General features: G+C 42.0%; 1 protein-coding gene across 1 annotated transcript; it reads left to right on the top strand.

Moving 5' to 3' along the window:
• The first annotated feature begins 5,114 nt into the window (after positions 1-5,114).
• TMEM74 (transmembrane protein 74) lies at positions 5,115-10,771 on the top strand. Its single transcript, XM_036337539.1, has 2 exons — positions 5,115-5,226; positions 7,260-10,771. The coding sequence occupies exon 2, from the start codon at positions 7,642-7,644 to the stop codon at positions 8,554-8,556; it is 915 nt and encodes a 304-aa protein (XP_036193432.1). The 5' UTR covers positions 5,115-5,226; positions 7,260-7,641; the 3' UTR covers positions 8,557-10,771.
• Positions 10,772-14,520: the final 3,749 nt, after the last annotated feature.

Here is a 14,520-nt window from a genome sequence, read left to right as displayed (position 1 = left end):
TCATCATTATAAAAGGCAGTTAAAAGTCCCTCCACTACCCTTGATTCACATGATAAATTTACTTCTCAGAATCTATTTTTCCATTGATTAACTTAATGTGATCATGATTATTTTCCCAGTTCTCACAGAGTATAACAGAAAAAATATGAGATACATTAAAAGTATGGAAGCTCAGAATAATTACTTAGACTTTAATATCACTTTACTAGTGTCAATCATGTTGTAAGCATAGAATAAGGAACCACTGTTGTCCATGTTTTTTTACTGTTTCATGCCCATGTGAAGCCTTAAATTTACAGGCAGAATATATTGGTTCTCAAGCAGCTTAAATTTTATCTGGGAAGAGAGACCACATCAAAAGCAATAAAAATATACATGGCATACTTCTATAGATATAAAATGACAGTATAAAAAAAATGTATTATGCCACTAGAATGCCAATTGGAAGAGTAATCTGATGTTGGAGATGTTGAGCAAGAAAGGCTTTTGAAAAAGTTCTTGGGTGAGATTTTGAGGAAAGTTTTAGACAAGGATTTATAGGAGAGAGAGAACAAGCGGTATTTTTGCAGAGCTTTTCCTTTCAGGAGTTCAGTCAGGCCACACTTATTCTTTTTCTGCAAGACTTTGAAGGCTATTTTGTAGTATGTTGGCAGAGTTGATATTTTTTAATGCTCAAAAATATGTAGACAGTCAAGTGTACTATATATAGAAATGAGAAAGAATAACATTGGTAATCATCTCTAGTCTCAGTTCAGTCTTGTCATTTTCCTCATTCTATTCAATAGAAACACTGCACTTTCTGCAGGAGGTAATAACATATTTCATCCATGGATACTGACATTAAGGAGCTTACACTTTCCCTTAGACATTTAGGTTCCTAAGTGAGAAATTAAACAATATGCAGTAGCCACCTCTGTTACAGGTGGGAAGCGCTCCTTATCCCCACCTGTTTCTGGGAGATGTGGGTTTCTCACAATATCACGAGAAAAGGAATTTTCTGAGACTCACAAGAGAGGATGAGTTATTGCAGGAAATTTTATTTCTGTGGAATTAAACCCCTGAGTTTCCAAGGTTCCACTTCCCTTCATCTCACCAAGGAAGAAGTCCCATTTTGCTTTCCGCAGACATAGGATTAGAGTTGTTGCCCAGAATTTCCGTTCCATGTTGGGACACAGTCCAATCCAGTACCAGGCCAGCTTAGTTCCCTGCTGCAGTTTATCAGCCCACTGTCTGTGGGTTCCGAAGGGCCCACAGCTATGAAGGGAACATGGGCAAGAGAGCCACAAGCCAAGAGTCAAGAGCTACAAGAGCCAAGGGATTGAGAATTCCTTTGTCTGAGATTATGTATCCCCAAAATTTCACAGGTTTTTAGTGACTCTGACCCCTCTGGCTAATGATCTGTTTCCAGGTTTGACTGACAGGCATCTTCCCTATGTCACCCCCACTCACTGAGCATGCACCCAGCTTCCCTTTTGTCCAGTGTTCTGCAGGGAATGGACTGGAAGTTCCCTGGGGAGTGTAAAGTTGCAGCTTCCTAGTGTAGCTGCCCAAATGACGTGCCTATAATGTAGGGCTTCCCCCTTTGCTCCTTTCCTATTATTAATAACTAGCTCATTACAATGGTATCACCTGACATACAAGAAAAGTCACAAGGTGGTGGCTGATAAATATTAAAAATATCAGTGCAGACAAGTCCTAGCAAAGTCCATCAGAGGCAGAATCTTTGGGGGCTGGCTTGGAGGACAAGGGCTCATGAAAGAGATGTAACAGCAGGGAAACTACAAAGGTCCTCTAAACCAAGATGACTCCCTCCTATGACATCACTAATAAATGGCTCTTCTTTATTTTTTTTTCTCTCTCCAGTAATAGAGAATTCACTTTCATAAGACATCTTATTTCAAGTTCTTAGAGAGACAACTTGGACTTATTCCTTATGCTCAGCCCCAAATTAGCCTTCTTATTAAATCTGATCCTGCTATCCAAATCTTGAATGATAAGAACACGAAATATAAGAAGTATAAGAGCTTCTTCCTTATATTCAGCCCTAAATTAGCCTCCTTATTCAATCTGGCAGTGCTATCCAGACCTTCCCTGTGTTGGTCATTCTCAGGGGCCACAGTGTATCACAGATTTGCTGGCTTATTTATTCATTTGCCCTCCAAGCTGTACTGCCAGGCCTGACGTAGCCACAGCATCAGAACTGTGACCAGGAGAAACCTCCTGTGTTTATTCCAGTGCATTAACTGTTATCACCTATTAAGTAATGGATTGTGAAGCATTGCTCTGTATAGCGTGGTGGATTGTGAAGCATTGCTCTGTATAGCGTGGTGGATTGTGAAGCATTGCTCTGTATAGCGTGGTAGTGAAGAGATCCAGGTTCTGGAATCAGACAGACCAAGATTAGAATCTTGGCTCTGTTATTTATTAGTTCTCATACTTTGGGAAAGAGATGACAGCATTTTAAACCTCAATTTTTACACTATAAAATGGGTACAGTAATACTGGATACCTTATAGAGTTGGTATAAGAAAGGTGATAACAATTAGGACTAATAAAATTCTATTATTGTTATGTTTTCTGCTTTTACCCTCTTTTTTTTTTTCTTTTCAGAAAAAGGGAGGAAGAGGGGAAAAGAGAAACAACAATGATAAAAGAGAATCAGCTGCCCCAACTGGGTATCCAACCCACTCACTGGGAATCCAACCATGACCTCCTGTTCATGGCTCGATGCTCAACCCCTGAGGCACACCGGCTGGCTGCTTTTACCCTCTTTAATCATGATATACAATTTCTGTCTATTTTACAAACTTCAAATTATTTAAAGCTAGTTTTCCCTTTCCTCTAGGTCTCCTCCTCTGGCTAAATATCCCAAGTTCCTTCAGCATCTCCTTGTCCAATGTGAGTTCAGATTTTCTTCAACTTTTTACCCGCTCTTTTCTAGATACCCTATAGTGTCTTTGTGTTCCCTTTTAAATATACAGTCCTAAGAACAGACTGAATCTGGCTGGATGAGATCGTCCTTGAATAGTGGAGAGAACAGGGAAATGGAGGAAGGATATTCTCACTGTAGAACAGGGTAACGAGCAAAGAAAAAGAAACCATAATACACATGTCATATTTACAAAGCACATGGGTCCAACTTGCTAAAAGAGAGCCACAGGGGGAAAAAGACTTTTAAGGGATAGATTGGGAAGTCCCTGGAACTATGAGACTATGGGTTCTATTAATATAAAAGAAAACCAACAAAATCATCACTATAGGTGACTGATGTACCACTTGAAAACAAGCAACCACAGAATTTCTGAGCCACTCACAAATAGCAAAATGCTATAAACAGTATAACCCTTCTGTTGCTCCCCTTGGATGAAAGCAATCAATAACCCTAGAATCACCCCAAAGGAGATGGTGAAAACTTGGAGATGATTCACAAACCACACATTTCCTTTGGCTGCTGCAGTCCACTCTGGTTAGAAAGAGGTTAATTAATGACCCCAAGGAATTCCTTTATCCTAATGTGGGAGTCTCAACTCAGAAGCTTCAACCTCCAATTTCTTTTGTTTCTAACCCTTTGTCTTCTTGCCTTCTGGTCCTCTCTCTATTCATTCAGTTTGCCTAAGACTTAGCAGCTGTTGTGATTCATGCCCCACCTCTGCTGAGCACTAGCTGTATGACTCTGGGCTACTCAGTTTTCTCTTCTGTAAAACAGATCTTCACAGGACTTTAAAAATTAATTGTGAGCATTAAATGAGTTAATGTGCAGGTTCCCCACCCCTCTTATCCAAAAGCAGAATGTTCCTATGAAACCTTTTGTAAGCTGAAATGGCCTGAAGTAAAGAAGTAATTACCATTAATGTACATGGGGAACATTTTTGGGCATTCCCAGATCTCAGAAATAACCTACTAAATCATACCAAATAAAACCTAAAATAACACTAACATGGTAAAAGGAATGATGTGATAAATACACAGCCTACATAGAGTAGAAATAGTATGTGTACTGAAAGATCAGACGGAGGCCTAAAACCAGGACTACAGGCTTTATTAGAGGAGACGCACCTGCCGGGCTGCCTCACAAGGGGAGAACAGCAACACGAGCAGGGGTGGGCATGCCTTTTGAGGGGCGGAATGGGAAGGGGTGGGGGGCTTAGTGTACTCGGCGCACACTGATTGGTGGCTTACTGCATTGTCCATATAGGACAAGGGCTTAGGGTATTTGGCAGGTGTTGATTGGTGGTCCAATGTATAGTCCATATAAGGTACCTGGTTAGTCACTCAGGTATTTCTGGGCTGCAGGTTAAGTCACACCCCGCCCACCAGCTGGGGGAAGGGAGGATCTATCATGTACCATGTTGTTTCACTCACCAGTGCGTACTGCCTCTGTAACAGCTTGCTGCAAACAAATGCTGACCACTATTCTGGCTTTTCACTTTTTTTCATAAAAGTCAAAATCCTCTCCGGATTACAAGTCGAGTTGGCATTAAGCCAACTTTCGAAAACCCGAGTACCTGTCTCTAAAGTGATGAGAGTCTGGCAATGTGCTATTTATGTCCATTGTTACTTTGTACCATTACTGTTCATGATTCAACAGATACCAGACACTCTGCACAGGAGATGCGAAGGTGAACAGGACAATCTCTTATCCTCAATAGCCACATTTTTCCTGATTTTGTGGGCAAGGTAATGACTTTAGAAACAGGTTCCTGGATACAATTTATTAGCGACCACTTACTGTTTTTGAAACCTTGGATGAGGCATATAATTCCTGTAAGCCTCTTTCCTCATCTATAAAAGGATTAATAAAGTCCAATTAGTTTAGAAGATATTTTCTATTAAATCAGACAAAATATGCATATATTTTGGTAGGAACTAAATGTACACTCCTTCCCCCATAATCCTGTGGCTACACCTGAGCTTGGGGACTCCGCCTTGAGTTTAGGAGGCAGGAGTGTGGAGGTATAGGGAAGGGCAGAAGCCAGGAGGTGGGAGAGAGAACAGACCTGAGGGAGGCAGGCAGCCCCACCCCCGCCCCCGGACTACATCTCCCGGGATGCTCCGCTAGAGGGAGCGCCCCGCCCCGCCCCGCCCCTCTGGCACCAGGGGCGCAGCCCACCGGAGGAGCTCCGCGGCGTGCGGTGGCTACAAGTGCCACAGCGGTGATCGCGGACTTTCCGGAGGAACCCTCGGGGACTAGCGCGGTTCTGCAGCCGCACTGGGTGGGCCAAGCAGGTGAGTGGCGGAGAGCAGAGGAGAGGAGGCACTGGAGCGAGGGAGGGACCCCGGGAGCCTGGCGGAGCAGGGGAGCGCGTCCCCACTTTCTGCCCGAGGTGCCTGCCCAGCCTCTGGGTACTCGGCGAAGAACGCAGCCCGAGACTGGGTGCTTCCCGAGGGTGCGGAGTTCACCCGGAATGAATTGATTGATTCCTCGCTGCCCAAGTGCTTGCAGCGCGCGGTCCTGCACAGCACTCCCAGGACGCATGCCGAGGTCGCCTTCCCCAGACCAGCCTCGCCCGTGTCAGTTAGTTCCAGAGCAGATATTCATGCTTTAATGGATGGCGACAGACAAGGGAGATTGCTGTCTCCTTGCTTTGAGGTGCAGTTTTATCAATTGCGCTCTTAAACCGGAGAGAAGAAAGGGAAGGGAGAGCTGGAAAGAGCCTTTAGCAGGTCTCCTGGGACTATCTCTTCTCCGTCGAGGATGGAAACCCCGGATCAAGGAGCTGCAAAGGAAATCCACTGTAAGGCTAGTATATCGCCCTTGGAACCAGAGGAGTCTCTCTTTGAAGAAAAGATAGACAGACGTAGGACCAGGGAATCAAGTGGAGATTTCTCTCCCTCTTTGTAATTATAAATTGCAAGCCCCCTAAGGGACTTTGCCGATTTTATCCCAAGTAGTCCAGTGCGATGAGTTCATTGTGCCAAAGGTTCATCGGGGTGCCTAATGTCTGAGCGACCTTCGAGATGATTTCTCCTTTCAGTAATAAAACTCCTTACATCCCTTCGTTCACTGAGGGATCCTGCAGTAGGGATCTGTCCACTCGCTCAGGGAAAGCTCTGGTTCAGTTGTGATTTTCCTGCACTTGGTGTATTTTTGTTTGTTTTGTTTTAGCTGCAGAGAAACTCCAAAAATAAAAGGAAAGTGGGTTTTAAAAAAAGCTGATGTATAGCAGAAAACGTGTGGATTCCCTCTCCCATATTTTAAGTGAGTTGTCAGATTGACCTTAGCCTTACCTGTGCTTCTGTGTGGGTTACCAGCTCTTGGGGCTGTGGATTTTGAATCATAAAAAACCCCAAGCCATGGGTTAAATCAATTACTACCCTGGACTTGGGGGCTTTATTTTCTTTGAAACCTCTGAACTTTAGAAAGTGAATTTTTATTCCTCAGAAAAATGTCAGAGGCAGAGAAAGATGGGCACATGGTTTTCTGCTTAACTTAATAGTTCTGTCCCAGGAAGGTCCCTTGCTGTGCTGGGGGTGAAGGAGTGTTATGGATACAAAGTTCCAGAGGTACCCTTGGAAATTGCTTCTCACCTATTTGCCTCAACCAAACCCTGACTCTGTGGGTTTATAATTTGTCTTTTGTTGTCAGCTTGCTTCTAGATTGGGTTTGTAAATCTTCTGGTCAAGATCCTGTGCACTTTTGTTAGCAAAACCTGCAAAGGGAGAGGAACTCAGACCCACGCAGAAGTTAGTGAGCAGCAGTAGACAACCTGTACCTGGAGCAGGCAGAGGTGTGTGTGTGTGTGTGTGTGTGTGTGTGTGCATGTGTGTGTGTGTGTGTGTGTGTGTGTGTGTGTGTAGGAGTGGGTTGGCGTATTTGCAGGGATCACACTATGAGGCATGTTGTCTACATACTTCCAGGTCCATAACATGCTGCCCTCGTGTAGCAGCAAGAGGATGGGTTAAGAAGGGAAGCACAGTGAACAAGCTTGGGGTCTTGTAAATACAGGGCTGTGTGACCAGCGTCATTGGACGCATGCAGTGCAAGGTTAGGAGAGGTGGCTGATTAAGCTGCCGTCTTTCACCTACACAGTCAAAATGCTGAGCCCCAGCTCCAACAGCCCAACTGATAGTGACATATGCGTTCACCCGTGGTGATGCGCTACAGCTAATCTGTGTTAGAATCTGCTCTGAATTAAAGAAAGGGTAAAAGCTTATAATTTAACTGAAATGTTGAGAATTCTGTGCTTCCCGTGTTCTCCAGAACATCAGCAGTTCTTCTAAAAAAGGTCCCTGCCTTTCTCATTTGTGTCTCTGCACAGGAAGCCTGCCTTCTCATTGAGGGATCCTGTCACAGAGATGTGTGAATCCTTGGATAAATTTGGCCTGGTGACGGCAATGCCTTCTTCAGAGACACTGCTACTTCCCCCCTGCTCCTTTTCTTCCCTGACCTGAGATTCCTAGTGTTAATCCCTGTGATAAATCAGAGGGTTTGCCCTTTTCACACTTTCTAGCTACTAGACATCCTCTGCTTTCCCTCCCCCCTTTCAGGACGACCTGGGCTTGAAGTGTCAACACTGTGGCTGCCAAGGAGATGGGGGCCTCCGAAGCAGCACTCCTGGTGGTGCAGCCTTAGGTGGTTCTTCTCTGTGCTGCTATTGGCAGAATTTCTGGGACCTGCTGGGGGATGTCTGGGTAGTTCTAATGGAGCCCCACCATCTTGCTAGGAAGAGCGGCCAGGCAGCCTGGTGTGATGCTGCGGTCTGGGGTTCAGGAGGGCCTCCAGCTGACCAGGCAGATGCAGCAGCCACCAAAGCTGCTCTCTGCTGCCAGAGACACTGCACGTCCCTGCCAAGAGCAGCCGAGGTGGAAGGCTCTAAAGTTGGTCCTTCTCCAGCCTCCCCCTCCCCCTCTCTGCAAGACAACGTAATCCAGCCAAACTCCTTCCCACCAGGACCTCTCACCTCAGGGAATCACCAAATAGCAGAACGGAAAGTCTGCAATTGCTGCAGCCAGGAACTAGAAACTTCTTTCACCTACGTGGACGAGAATGTGAATTTGGAGCAGAGGAACCAGAGCTCCCCTTCAGCCAAAGGGAGTAATCACCAGGGAGACCTTTGCTGGGGAAATCCCAATGAGTGGTCCCACGAGGCTGCCATCTCCTTGATATCCGAGGATGAAGAGGACACGAGTTCGGAAGCCACGTCTTCAGGGAAGTCCGTAGACTATGGTTTCATCAGCGCCGTCTTGTTCTTGGTCACTGGCATCTTGCTGGTGATCATCTCTTACATCGTCCCGCGGGAAGTGACTGTGGATCCCAACAGCGTGGCAGCCCGGGAGATGGAGCGCCTGGAGAAGGAGAGTGCCAGGCTGGGGGCGCATCTGGACCGCTGTGTGATTGCCGGGCTCTGCCTGCTTACTCTTGGGGGGGTCGTTCTGTCCTGTTTGCTAATGATGTCTATGTGGAAGGGGGAGCTGTACCGTCGCAACAGGTTTGCCTCTTCCAAAGAATCTGCAAAACTCTATGGTTCCTTCAGCTTCAGGATGAAAACCAGCAGTCACGACAATGCCCTGGAGCTGTCCTTGGTAGAGGAAGATGCTCTGGCTGTACAGAGTTAACTCTGGTTGTGAACTTGAGAGTCTGCCTTGGCATTTTTTATATGAAAACACACACACAGCCACAAACAAAAACAAACCCCATTTCTTAAAATTAACAGTGCAGTTTGTTTGCCTGGAAAGAAAAATTGATTTCCCAAACCAACAGCCTGTGAGTGTTTTTGTTCTCCACGTATTTTTTATTTAGAAGAAAATCCATGTAAGTTGCATTAAGAAACCACACTCAGCTACACCTGTCCTTCTAAAGAGCTGAGATAGATTAATCTGTGATGGCCATCAACTTCTACTTCTCCAGCAAAATATTTCTAATGGCCCAGTGTACAAATGATTTCTTTGATAAGATATAGGATATTATTCTTTGGACACTAGGAGTTCCCATACACAGATCAATTGTAGACATCAATTTTGTCAAAAAGAGCTTAAGCACTATTCATATAATAAGGTTTATAGTTAACTAGAGGCCTGGTGCATGAATTCGTGCACAGGTGGGGTCCCTCAGCCTGGCCAGTGATCTGGGCCAATTGGGGCCATCTCACCCAGTCCTGATTGGGGCTAATAGGGGTCAGTTGGGGAGGGACTGCAGGAGGTTGGCTGGCCTGCGCTGATCTGGGCCAATGAGGGCTGGCTGGCCGGGGAGGGACTGCAGGAGGGCTCCCTGGCATGTCGGGACATCCCACCCAGGCCCAATCAGCCAGACCCCAGCAGCAACCTAACCTACCAGTTGGAGCGTCTACCCCCTGGTGGTCAGTGGGTGTTACAGCGACTGGTTGAAACACAGCATATTACGCTTTTATTATATAGGATTCTTAAAGTTTCTTATTCATTTTTTTTTATATGTTTTTCTTCCTATAATTTGGCTACACACTAAAATATAGGGTTTTGAGTTTGAATGTTTCAAAAAGTGAGGATTGTTGGTTATTTTTTTAAACTATAAATTGCATATATTTAAAATTACCCCTGTACTCAGAAGTGGTAATTAAGTCACTAGAATACACTTTCTAGTAAAAGGAAATTATATAAATCATTACGAGATCAATCTGAATTTAACCTATAATGGTAATGCCAGATAATAGCCAGTGTCTCATGCCCATTCTCTAGATGAAATAAAATTACTGGCTGATATAAATTTCATTTTTTGTCTGCGGTTTAGCTATGATACTGGTTACCCATGCTCTTGAAGTCCTTCCTGGCTCTCACATCCGAGAGGCAGTTCGTAAGACATTTTAAAAATATTTCCAGACATGCAAACATCTAGGCAGGTTTGAGTCATGATTGGCTCAGGCACACTCCCAGCTGATGTTTTGTTGTTTGGAGAAAACTTCCAATACAATTGTAGCTGGACTTGGGGACTGTGCCTAAAAGCATGTATTACTGGCTCTAGGCCATGCAATGAGACATTGCCCCAGGATGTCAGCAGTCCTTAAAACCCATAGACAAAAAATTAAAATGGAGAGAAAGTCAATGGGAACTGCACCCCTCATCACAATGGTCTAGGCATCACTCTGAGTTCTTATATCCAAGCCCTCAGTGACTGAGCTCAGGAAGCTCCTATGAGAGGCATGATGGGCAATGTGGCAAAACACCCAGTATACACCCTAACACATCATCTTCCCTAAGGTAGTGGTTCAGGAAGTGCAGCCTCAGAAAGATCTTGAATTTTGCAATTATTCCTTGAGATGGTTCCAACCTCATGCGGGAGGATTTGTTGTGGCTTCTAGTACTGTGTTACCATTTTCAGTGGGGTCATTCTGAAAGAGGACTGGAGCTGGGGGTTGGAGTGGGAGGGCAGGCATGGGGAAGTAAGAAAGTGATTTCTTTGCAGATTGTAAAGCCTAATGCCTGCTGTCTTTTGTTGTTGAGGACTGTGGAATACGTGGGTGACTTTGGCTGGCAGAGTGTGTGAGTCAGGATTTCTATATGAATGAGCTCTTGGGTGTCAAATGGATTTGATAAGTATGCAGTGTGTGACTAAGGGTTAAAGGGAAACACAAAAGGGAAGATCAGAGGACAGTAAAAAATAGAGAGGATGGGTATGTGAAAACACTATTAGGCAAAAAACCCCAAGAAATATATGAACATTGGAGGAAGTTAGAGATCAGTTACCCTATAGAATAGCCTATTATTGATTCAGGAAGAATTGGGACAAGCTGTACATGATTTCTGTTTTCTACTGCTGGTTCTTTGTGCTTTTCGAACAAACGTTTTGTTTTACTGTGAATCTCATGTCATTTTGTGGTTTGTGTTGAGGCCAGCTTACCAGTGGTATAAGTTGCATGTTCTAAAGGTTTATAAGTTGTCAGGTTTTCGCCTGCTTGAGGGCCCTCCTTGAACGATGTCGAGGCAATCAGGGAATGATCTGCTCGGCTGAGTGAGTAGGTCTGAGCTATTTGTTTTTGTTTTAAATACATTTTGAAAATACATGTTTATTCATAGAAGTTAAGTGGGATCAGCTGAGTTTTGTTTTTATTTATTGATGAGCAAGATTCATTTAGCCAAATCACAGACTAAATTGAATTAATTGTGTGGCCTGATTTTCAGTTTGTTTTAGAACAAATTTAAGAATCGAGTGTTTAGGGAGTTTTTTCAATTCTGTAAAACTGACAATAAAGGAGAAAAACACTAAAGCTTTTTAGCTTTTCATTTGGAAGCATTTCATAAATCTTGCAGTGCTACCAAATGATATATAGTTCTGATGTGACCTAAAAGAGATATATATATTTTTTAATTTTAAAATTGAAATGTAGTAAATAAATGCTTATTTCAACATTATTTAAGTATGTTCATTTATATGGCACATTTTTAAGGTTCTAAATCATAGGAGGACAGACCATTACACCAAAAGGACCCAAGGAAGATTACTTGAATTTAAAATGATGGTGGCACAGGCAACTAAAACCCCTGAAGTTTAGACATGTATCCAATCTGATGAAGAGGGCTTTGGGGGGCTCTAAATATTTACTTAGAAGTACTTTGTCAAGATCAGGTAATAACTGATATAGACACTGAGTGGACCATAGCTGTGGTGTTGATTTTGAATCCTTTGTGGAGAGTTATTATAACCTTACACCTCTCTCTTCAACATGGTGCTGGTTATTATCTATGAGAGTTTTTATTACCAGACCTGGAAAACAAAACTTTTTTCAGAGGTCTGTAGTTTAGGCCTTTAATTTATGTGTCAGGTTTCAGAAAGCTGAGTTCAGAGTCACCTTCCTAATCTTAAGGAATAGCCAGTCTTATTTCCTCACTGCCACCTTCACACTTCCTAGCCAGGCTCCGAACACATCAGACAAGAAAGCTAAGACAGGTTGTTAGATAGTATACTGAGAGTTATTACTTTGTGGTTTTCATTGTGCTTTTAATTGTACTTTCTTTGCCAAACAAAAAATAATAATTTAATGTTGATTATGTGTTATTTAATATTGTAAAAGGGCAGTTATTAAGGTTATGGGCATTTGATGCCTTATAGGCTAATACCAAGTGTGTCATATTTAAAAATAAACCTATAAAAATGTTGTATTGTGTTTGTTAACTTTTATTTAAATCTGAATCTGTGATGCTGATTTTGTCTTTTTAAATTATGTTTCCAGAAAAAAATAAAAGTAATATCCCTGATTCAAGTATAAGATTCTTCCGGCTACCTATCATTGAACAATGTAAACTATGCCTTATTTTACTTTTACTTTATATGAAATAGTCAAAACTATTTGTGTTTCTCTAAATTACTCAGTATTGAACTCAGGCTGAGAATTGCATGATGTTGAAAAAATACATAAATAGATATTTAAAAAAACACAACTAAAAATCTAGAAAGCTTTCAGGTGAGAAACAAATATTGATTTAGCTATGCCGCTGCTCTTAAACGTCTCTTAATCTAACTTTGATCTCCATTTTCCTTTGAAGGATACATCATCTATATTATTAAGTAGAATTGCATCTTTATTATGTATAAGTGCTATCAAGGTTGAGAATTCTAAAGGGATAACTTGAAGTGAGGCCCCAAATATTGCTCCATTTATTTAAAACAAAAATTGTCCCAGCAGGTGTGGCTCAGTGGTTGAGCGTCAATCTACGAACCAGGAGGTCACGGTTTGATTCCCAGTCAGGACACATGCCCGGATTCCAGGATCGATCCTCAGTGTGTATATCTTTCTCCCTCACCCTTCTTCTCTGAAATCAATACAAATATTTTAAAAAAATAAAACAAAAATTGGATCAATATTCTTATCTTCTATAAAGAAATAAAATCTAGTTTTTAAATATATATTTATATGTCTTTTCTAGACTTTTTTTTAACTACCTATGATCATTCAGATTGAGCTACATTTCCAGTCTTCTGCTGCATGACCCTTAAAGGTCAGCAGGAAAGCTCTCACTGACCTATTCTGATGCCGGTACCTTTTCAAATGTTGCTGGTTGTCAAGCTAGAGGGGAAAATAGAGTCTGAAAGGTCTGGAACAGGCACTGCACCGCACAACTTGTTTCTCAAGTCTAGTTACACAGTCCCACTCAAGCCAGGAAACTCAGTCCCACCATAGGTCCTGAAATGGGAGGGTTAGGACTGTTTGGCAGATGACACTAATGACCGCCATAATTCCTAAGATCTTTGTGTTGTTAAAGCACACTATGGATCTATGAACATAAAAATTCTTATATTGTTTCATGACCACTTAATTATTTTAATATTTTTATACAGAGGGCAAAAATTATTCCAAAACCTCTCCAGAAAAAGCACAATTTAGTAGTACTTTATTTAAAATACTTAAACAGGGAGACCTGCCATAGTGGCTCAGTGGTTGAGCTTTGACCTATGACCCAGGAGTTCATGGTTCAATTCCTAGTCAGAGCACAGGAGGGGTGTATAGGAGGCAGCCAATCAATGATTCTCTGTCATCATTGATGTTTCTCTCTCTTTCCTTCTCCCTTTCTCTGAAATCAATTTAAAAAAATTAAAATACTTAAATAGGAAAATGATCATGATTTTCCTTAAGATAACTATATGCTTTTATTGTATTATTTTATAAGAATTAGGAGATTAAAAGAAACCAATACCAATGCTCTTAGCTCACAGATCAGAGGAAGTACTTTATTAAATCCTTATTATATATTATTCAAGTTATAGTTTATGTTATTCTCACAACATTCCTGCAAAACTAGTATTATTACCTGCATTTCATAAATGAAACTCTAAAGCTCAGGAATATTAGATGACTAGCCAGAGTTAAACAACTAATAACAGTGGAGAAAGGATTGACACCTAGGACTGCTTCACTAAAAGCTCATGCATTCCAGGTTAGAAGGAATATTACTCTTCTTACAAAATACATCAATTTATGCTACCGATTTTATTTCATATTTATCATTTTATAAAATAAAGTAATGGTCAAGAGATTTAAGAAATAAACTTATAAAGAAATCATTCCAATATTTTGCTTTTGGATAATATAGCCATTTCTCAAAATATAAAACCAGATTAAACCTATCAAAACTCACAACCATCCTACTCACTGCTCCCACTGAGATTCAGATAAACTTGTGCTGACAATTTGCCTTGGAGCAGAAAAGAAAATGTAGTTATTCTTCCTATGTGCTTAATAATTCTCATAGGATTTATGTAGTCTCCAGTAAGGAACTCAAAGATGGAAAGTCCTATTTGAGTGGTTCCATTATGTCAGGCATTCTTTCTCATGTATGGTGTCTTACTTCATCTTCCCACCCCCTTATGTAATAAGGGCTTCAGAACCCAGAACCAGGAAACAAATGACTTGAAGTTTGAATGCCTGCTCCTCTACTCTTGTCAACTCATCTGAGCCATAGTTTCTCCATCTGGAAAACAGGGATAATACTAGTACTGTTTGCTTTTCAGGACTCTGATGAAACAAGAAAAATAAAACAAAGGATGAGAGAGAGTCCTGTCTGAAGTCCATCATTAGGTCCATTATCTTCAGTGGGTTGCTTTGTAACAGCAGA

The sequence above is a fragment of the Myotis myotis genome, unplaced genomic scaffold, assembly GCF_014108235.1.
Source record: "Myotis myotis isolate mMyoMyo1 unplaced genomic scaffold, mMyoMyo1.p scaffold_m19_p_16, whole genome shotgun sequence".
NCBI lineage: Eukaryota > Metazoa > Chordata > Mammalia > Chiroptera > Vespertilionidae > Myotis > Myotis myotis.
Note: the sequence above shows the minus strand (reverse complement) of the source record. Positions and strands in the feature narration are given on the sequence as shown.

Excerpts from the sequence above, each read along its gene's own strand:
- TMEM74 (XM_036337539.1), top strand. The coding sequence starts at position 7,642 with ATGGAGCCCCACCATCTTGCTAGGAAGAGCGGCCAGGCAGCCTGGTGT.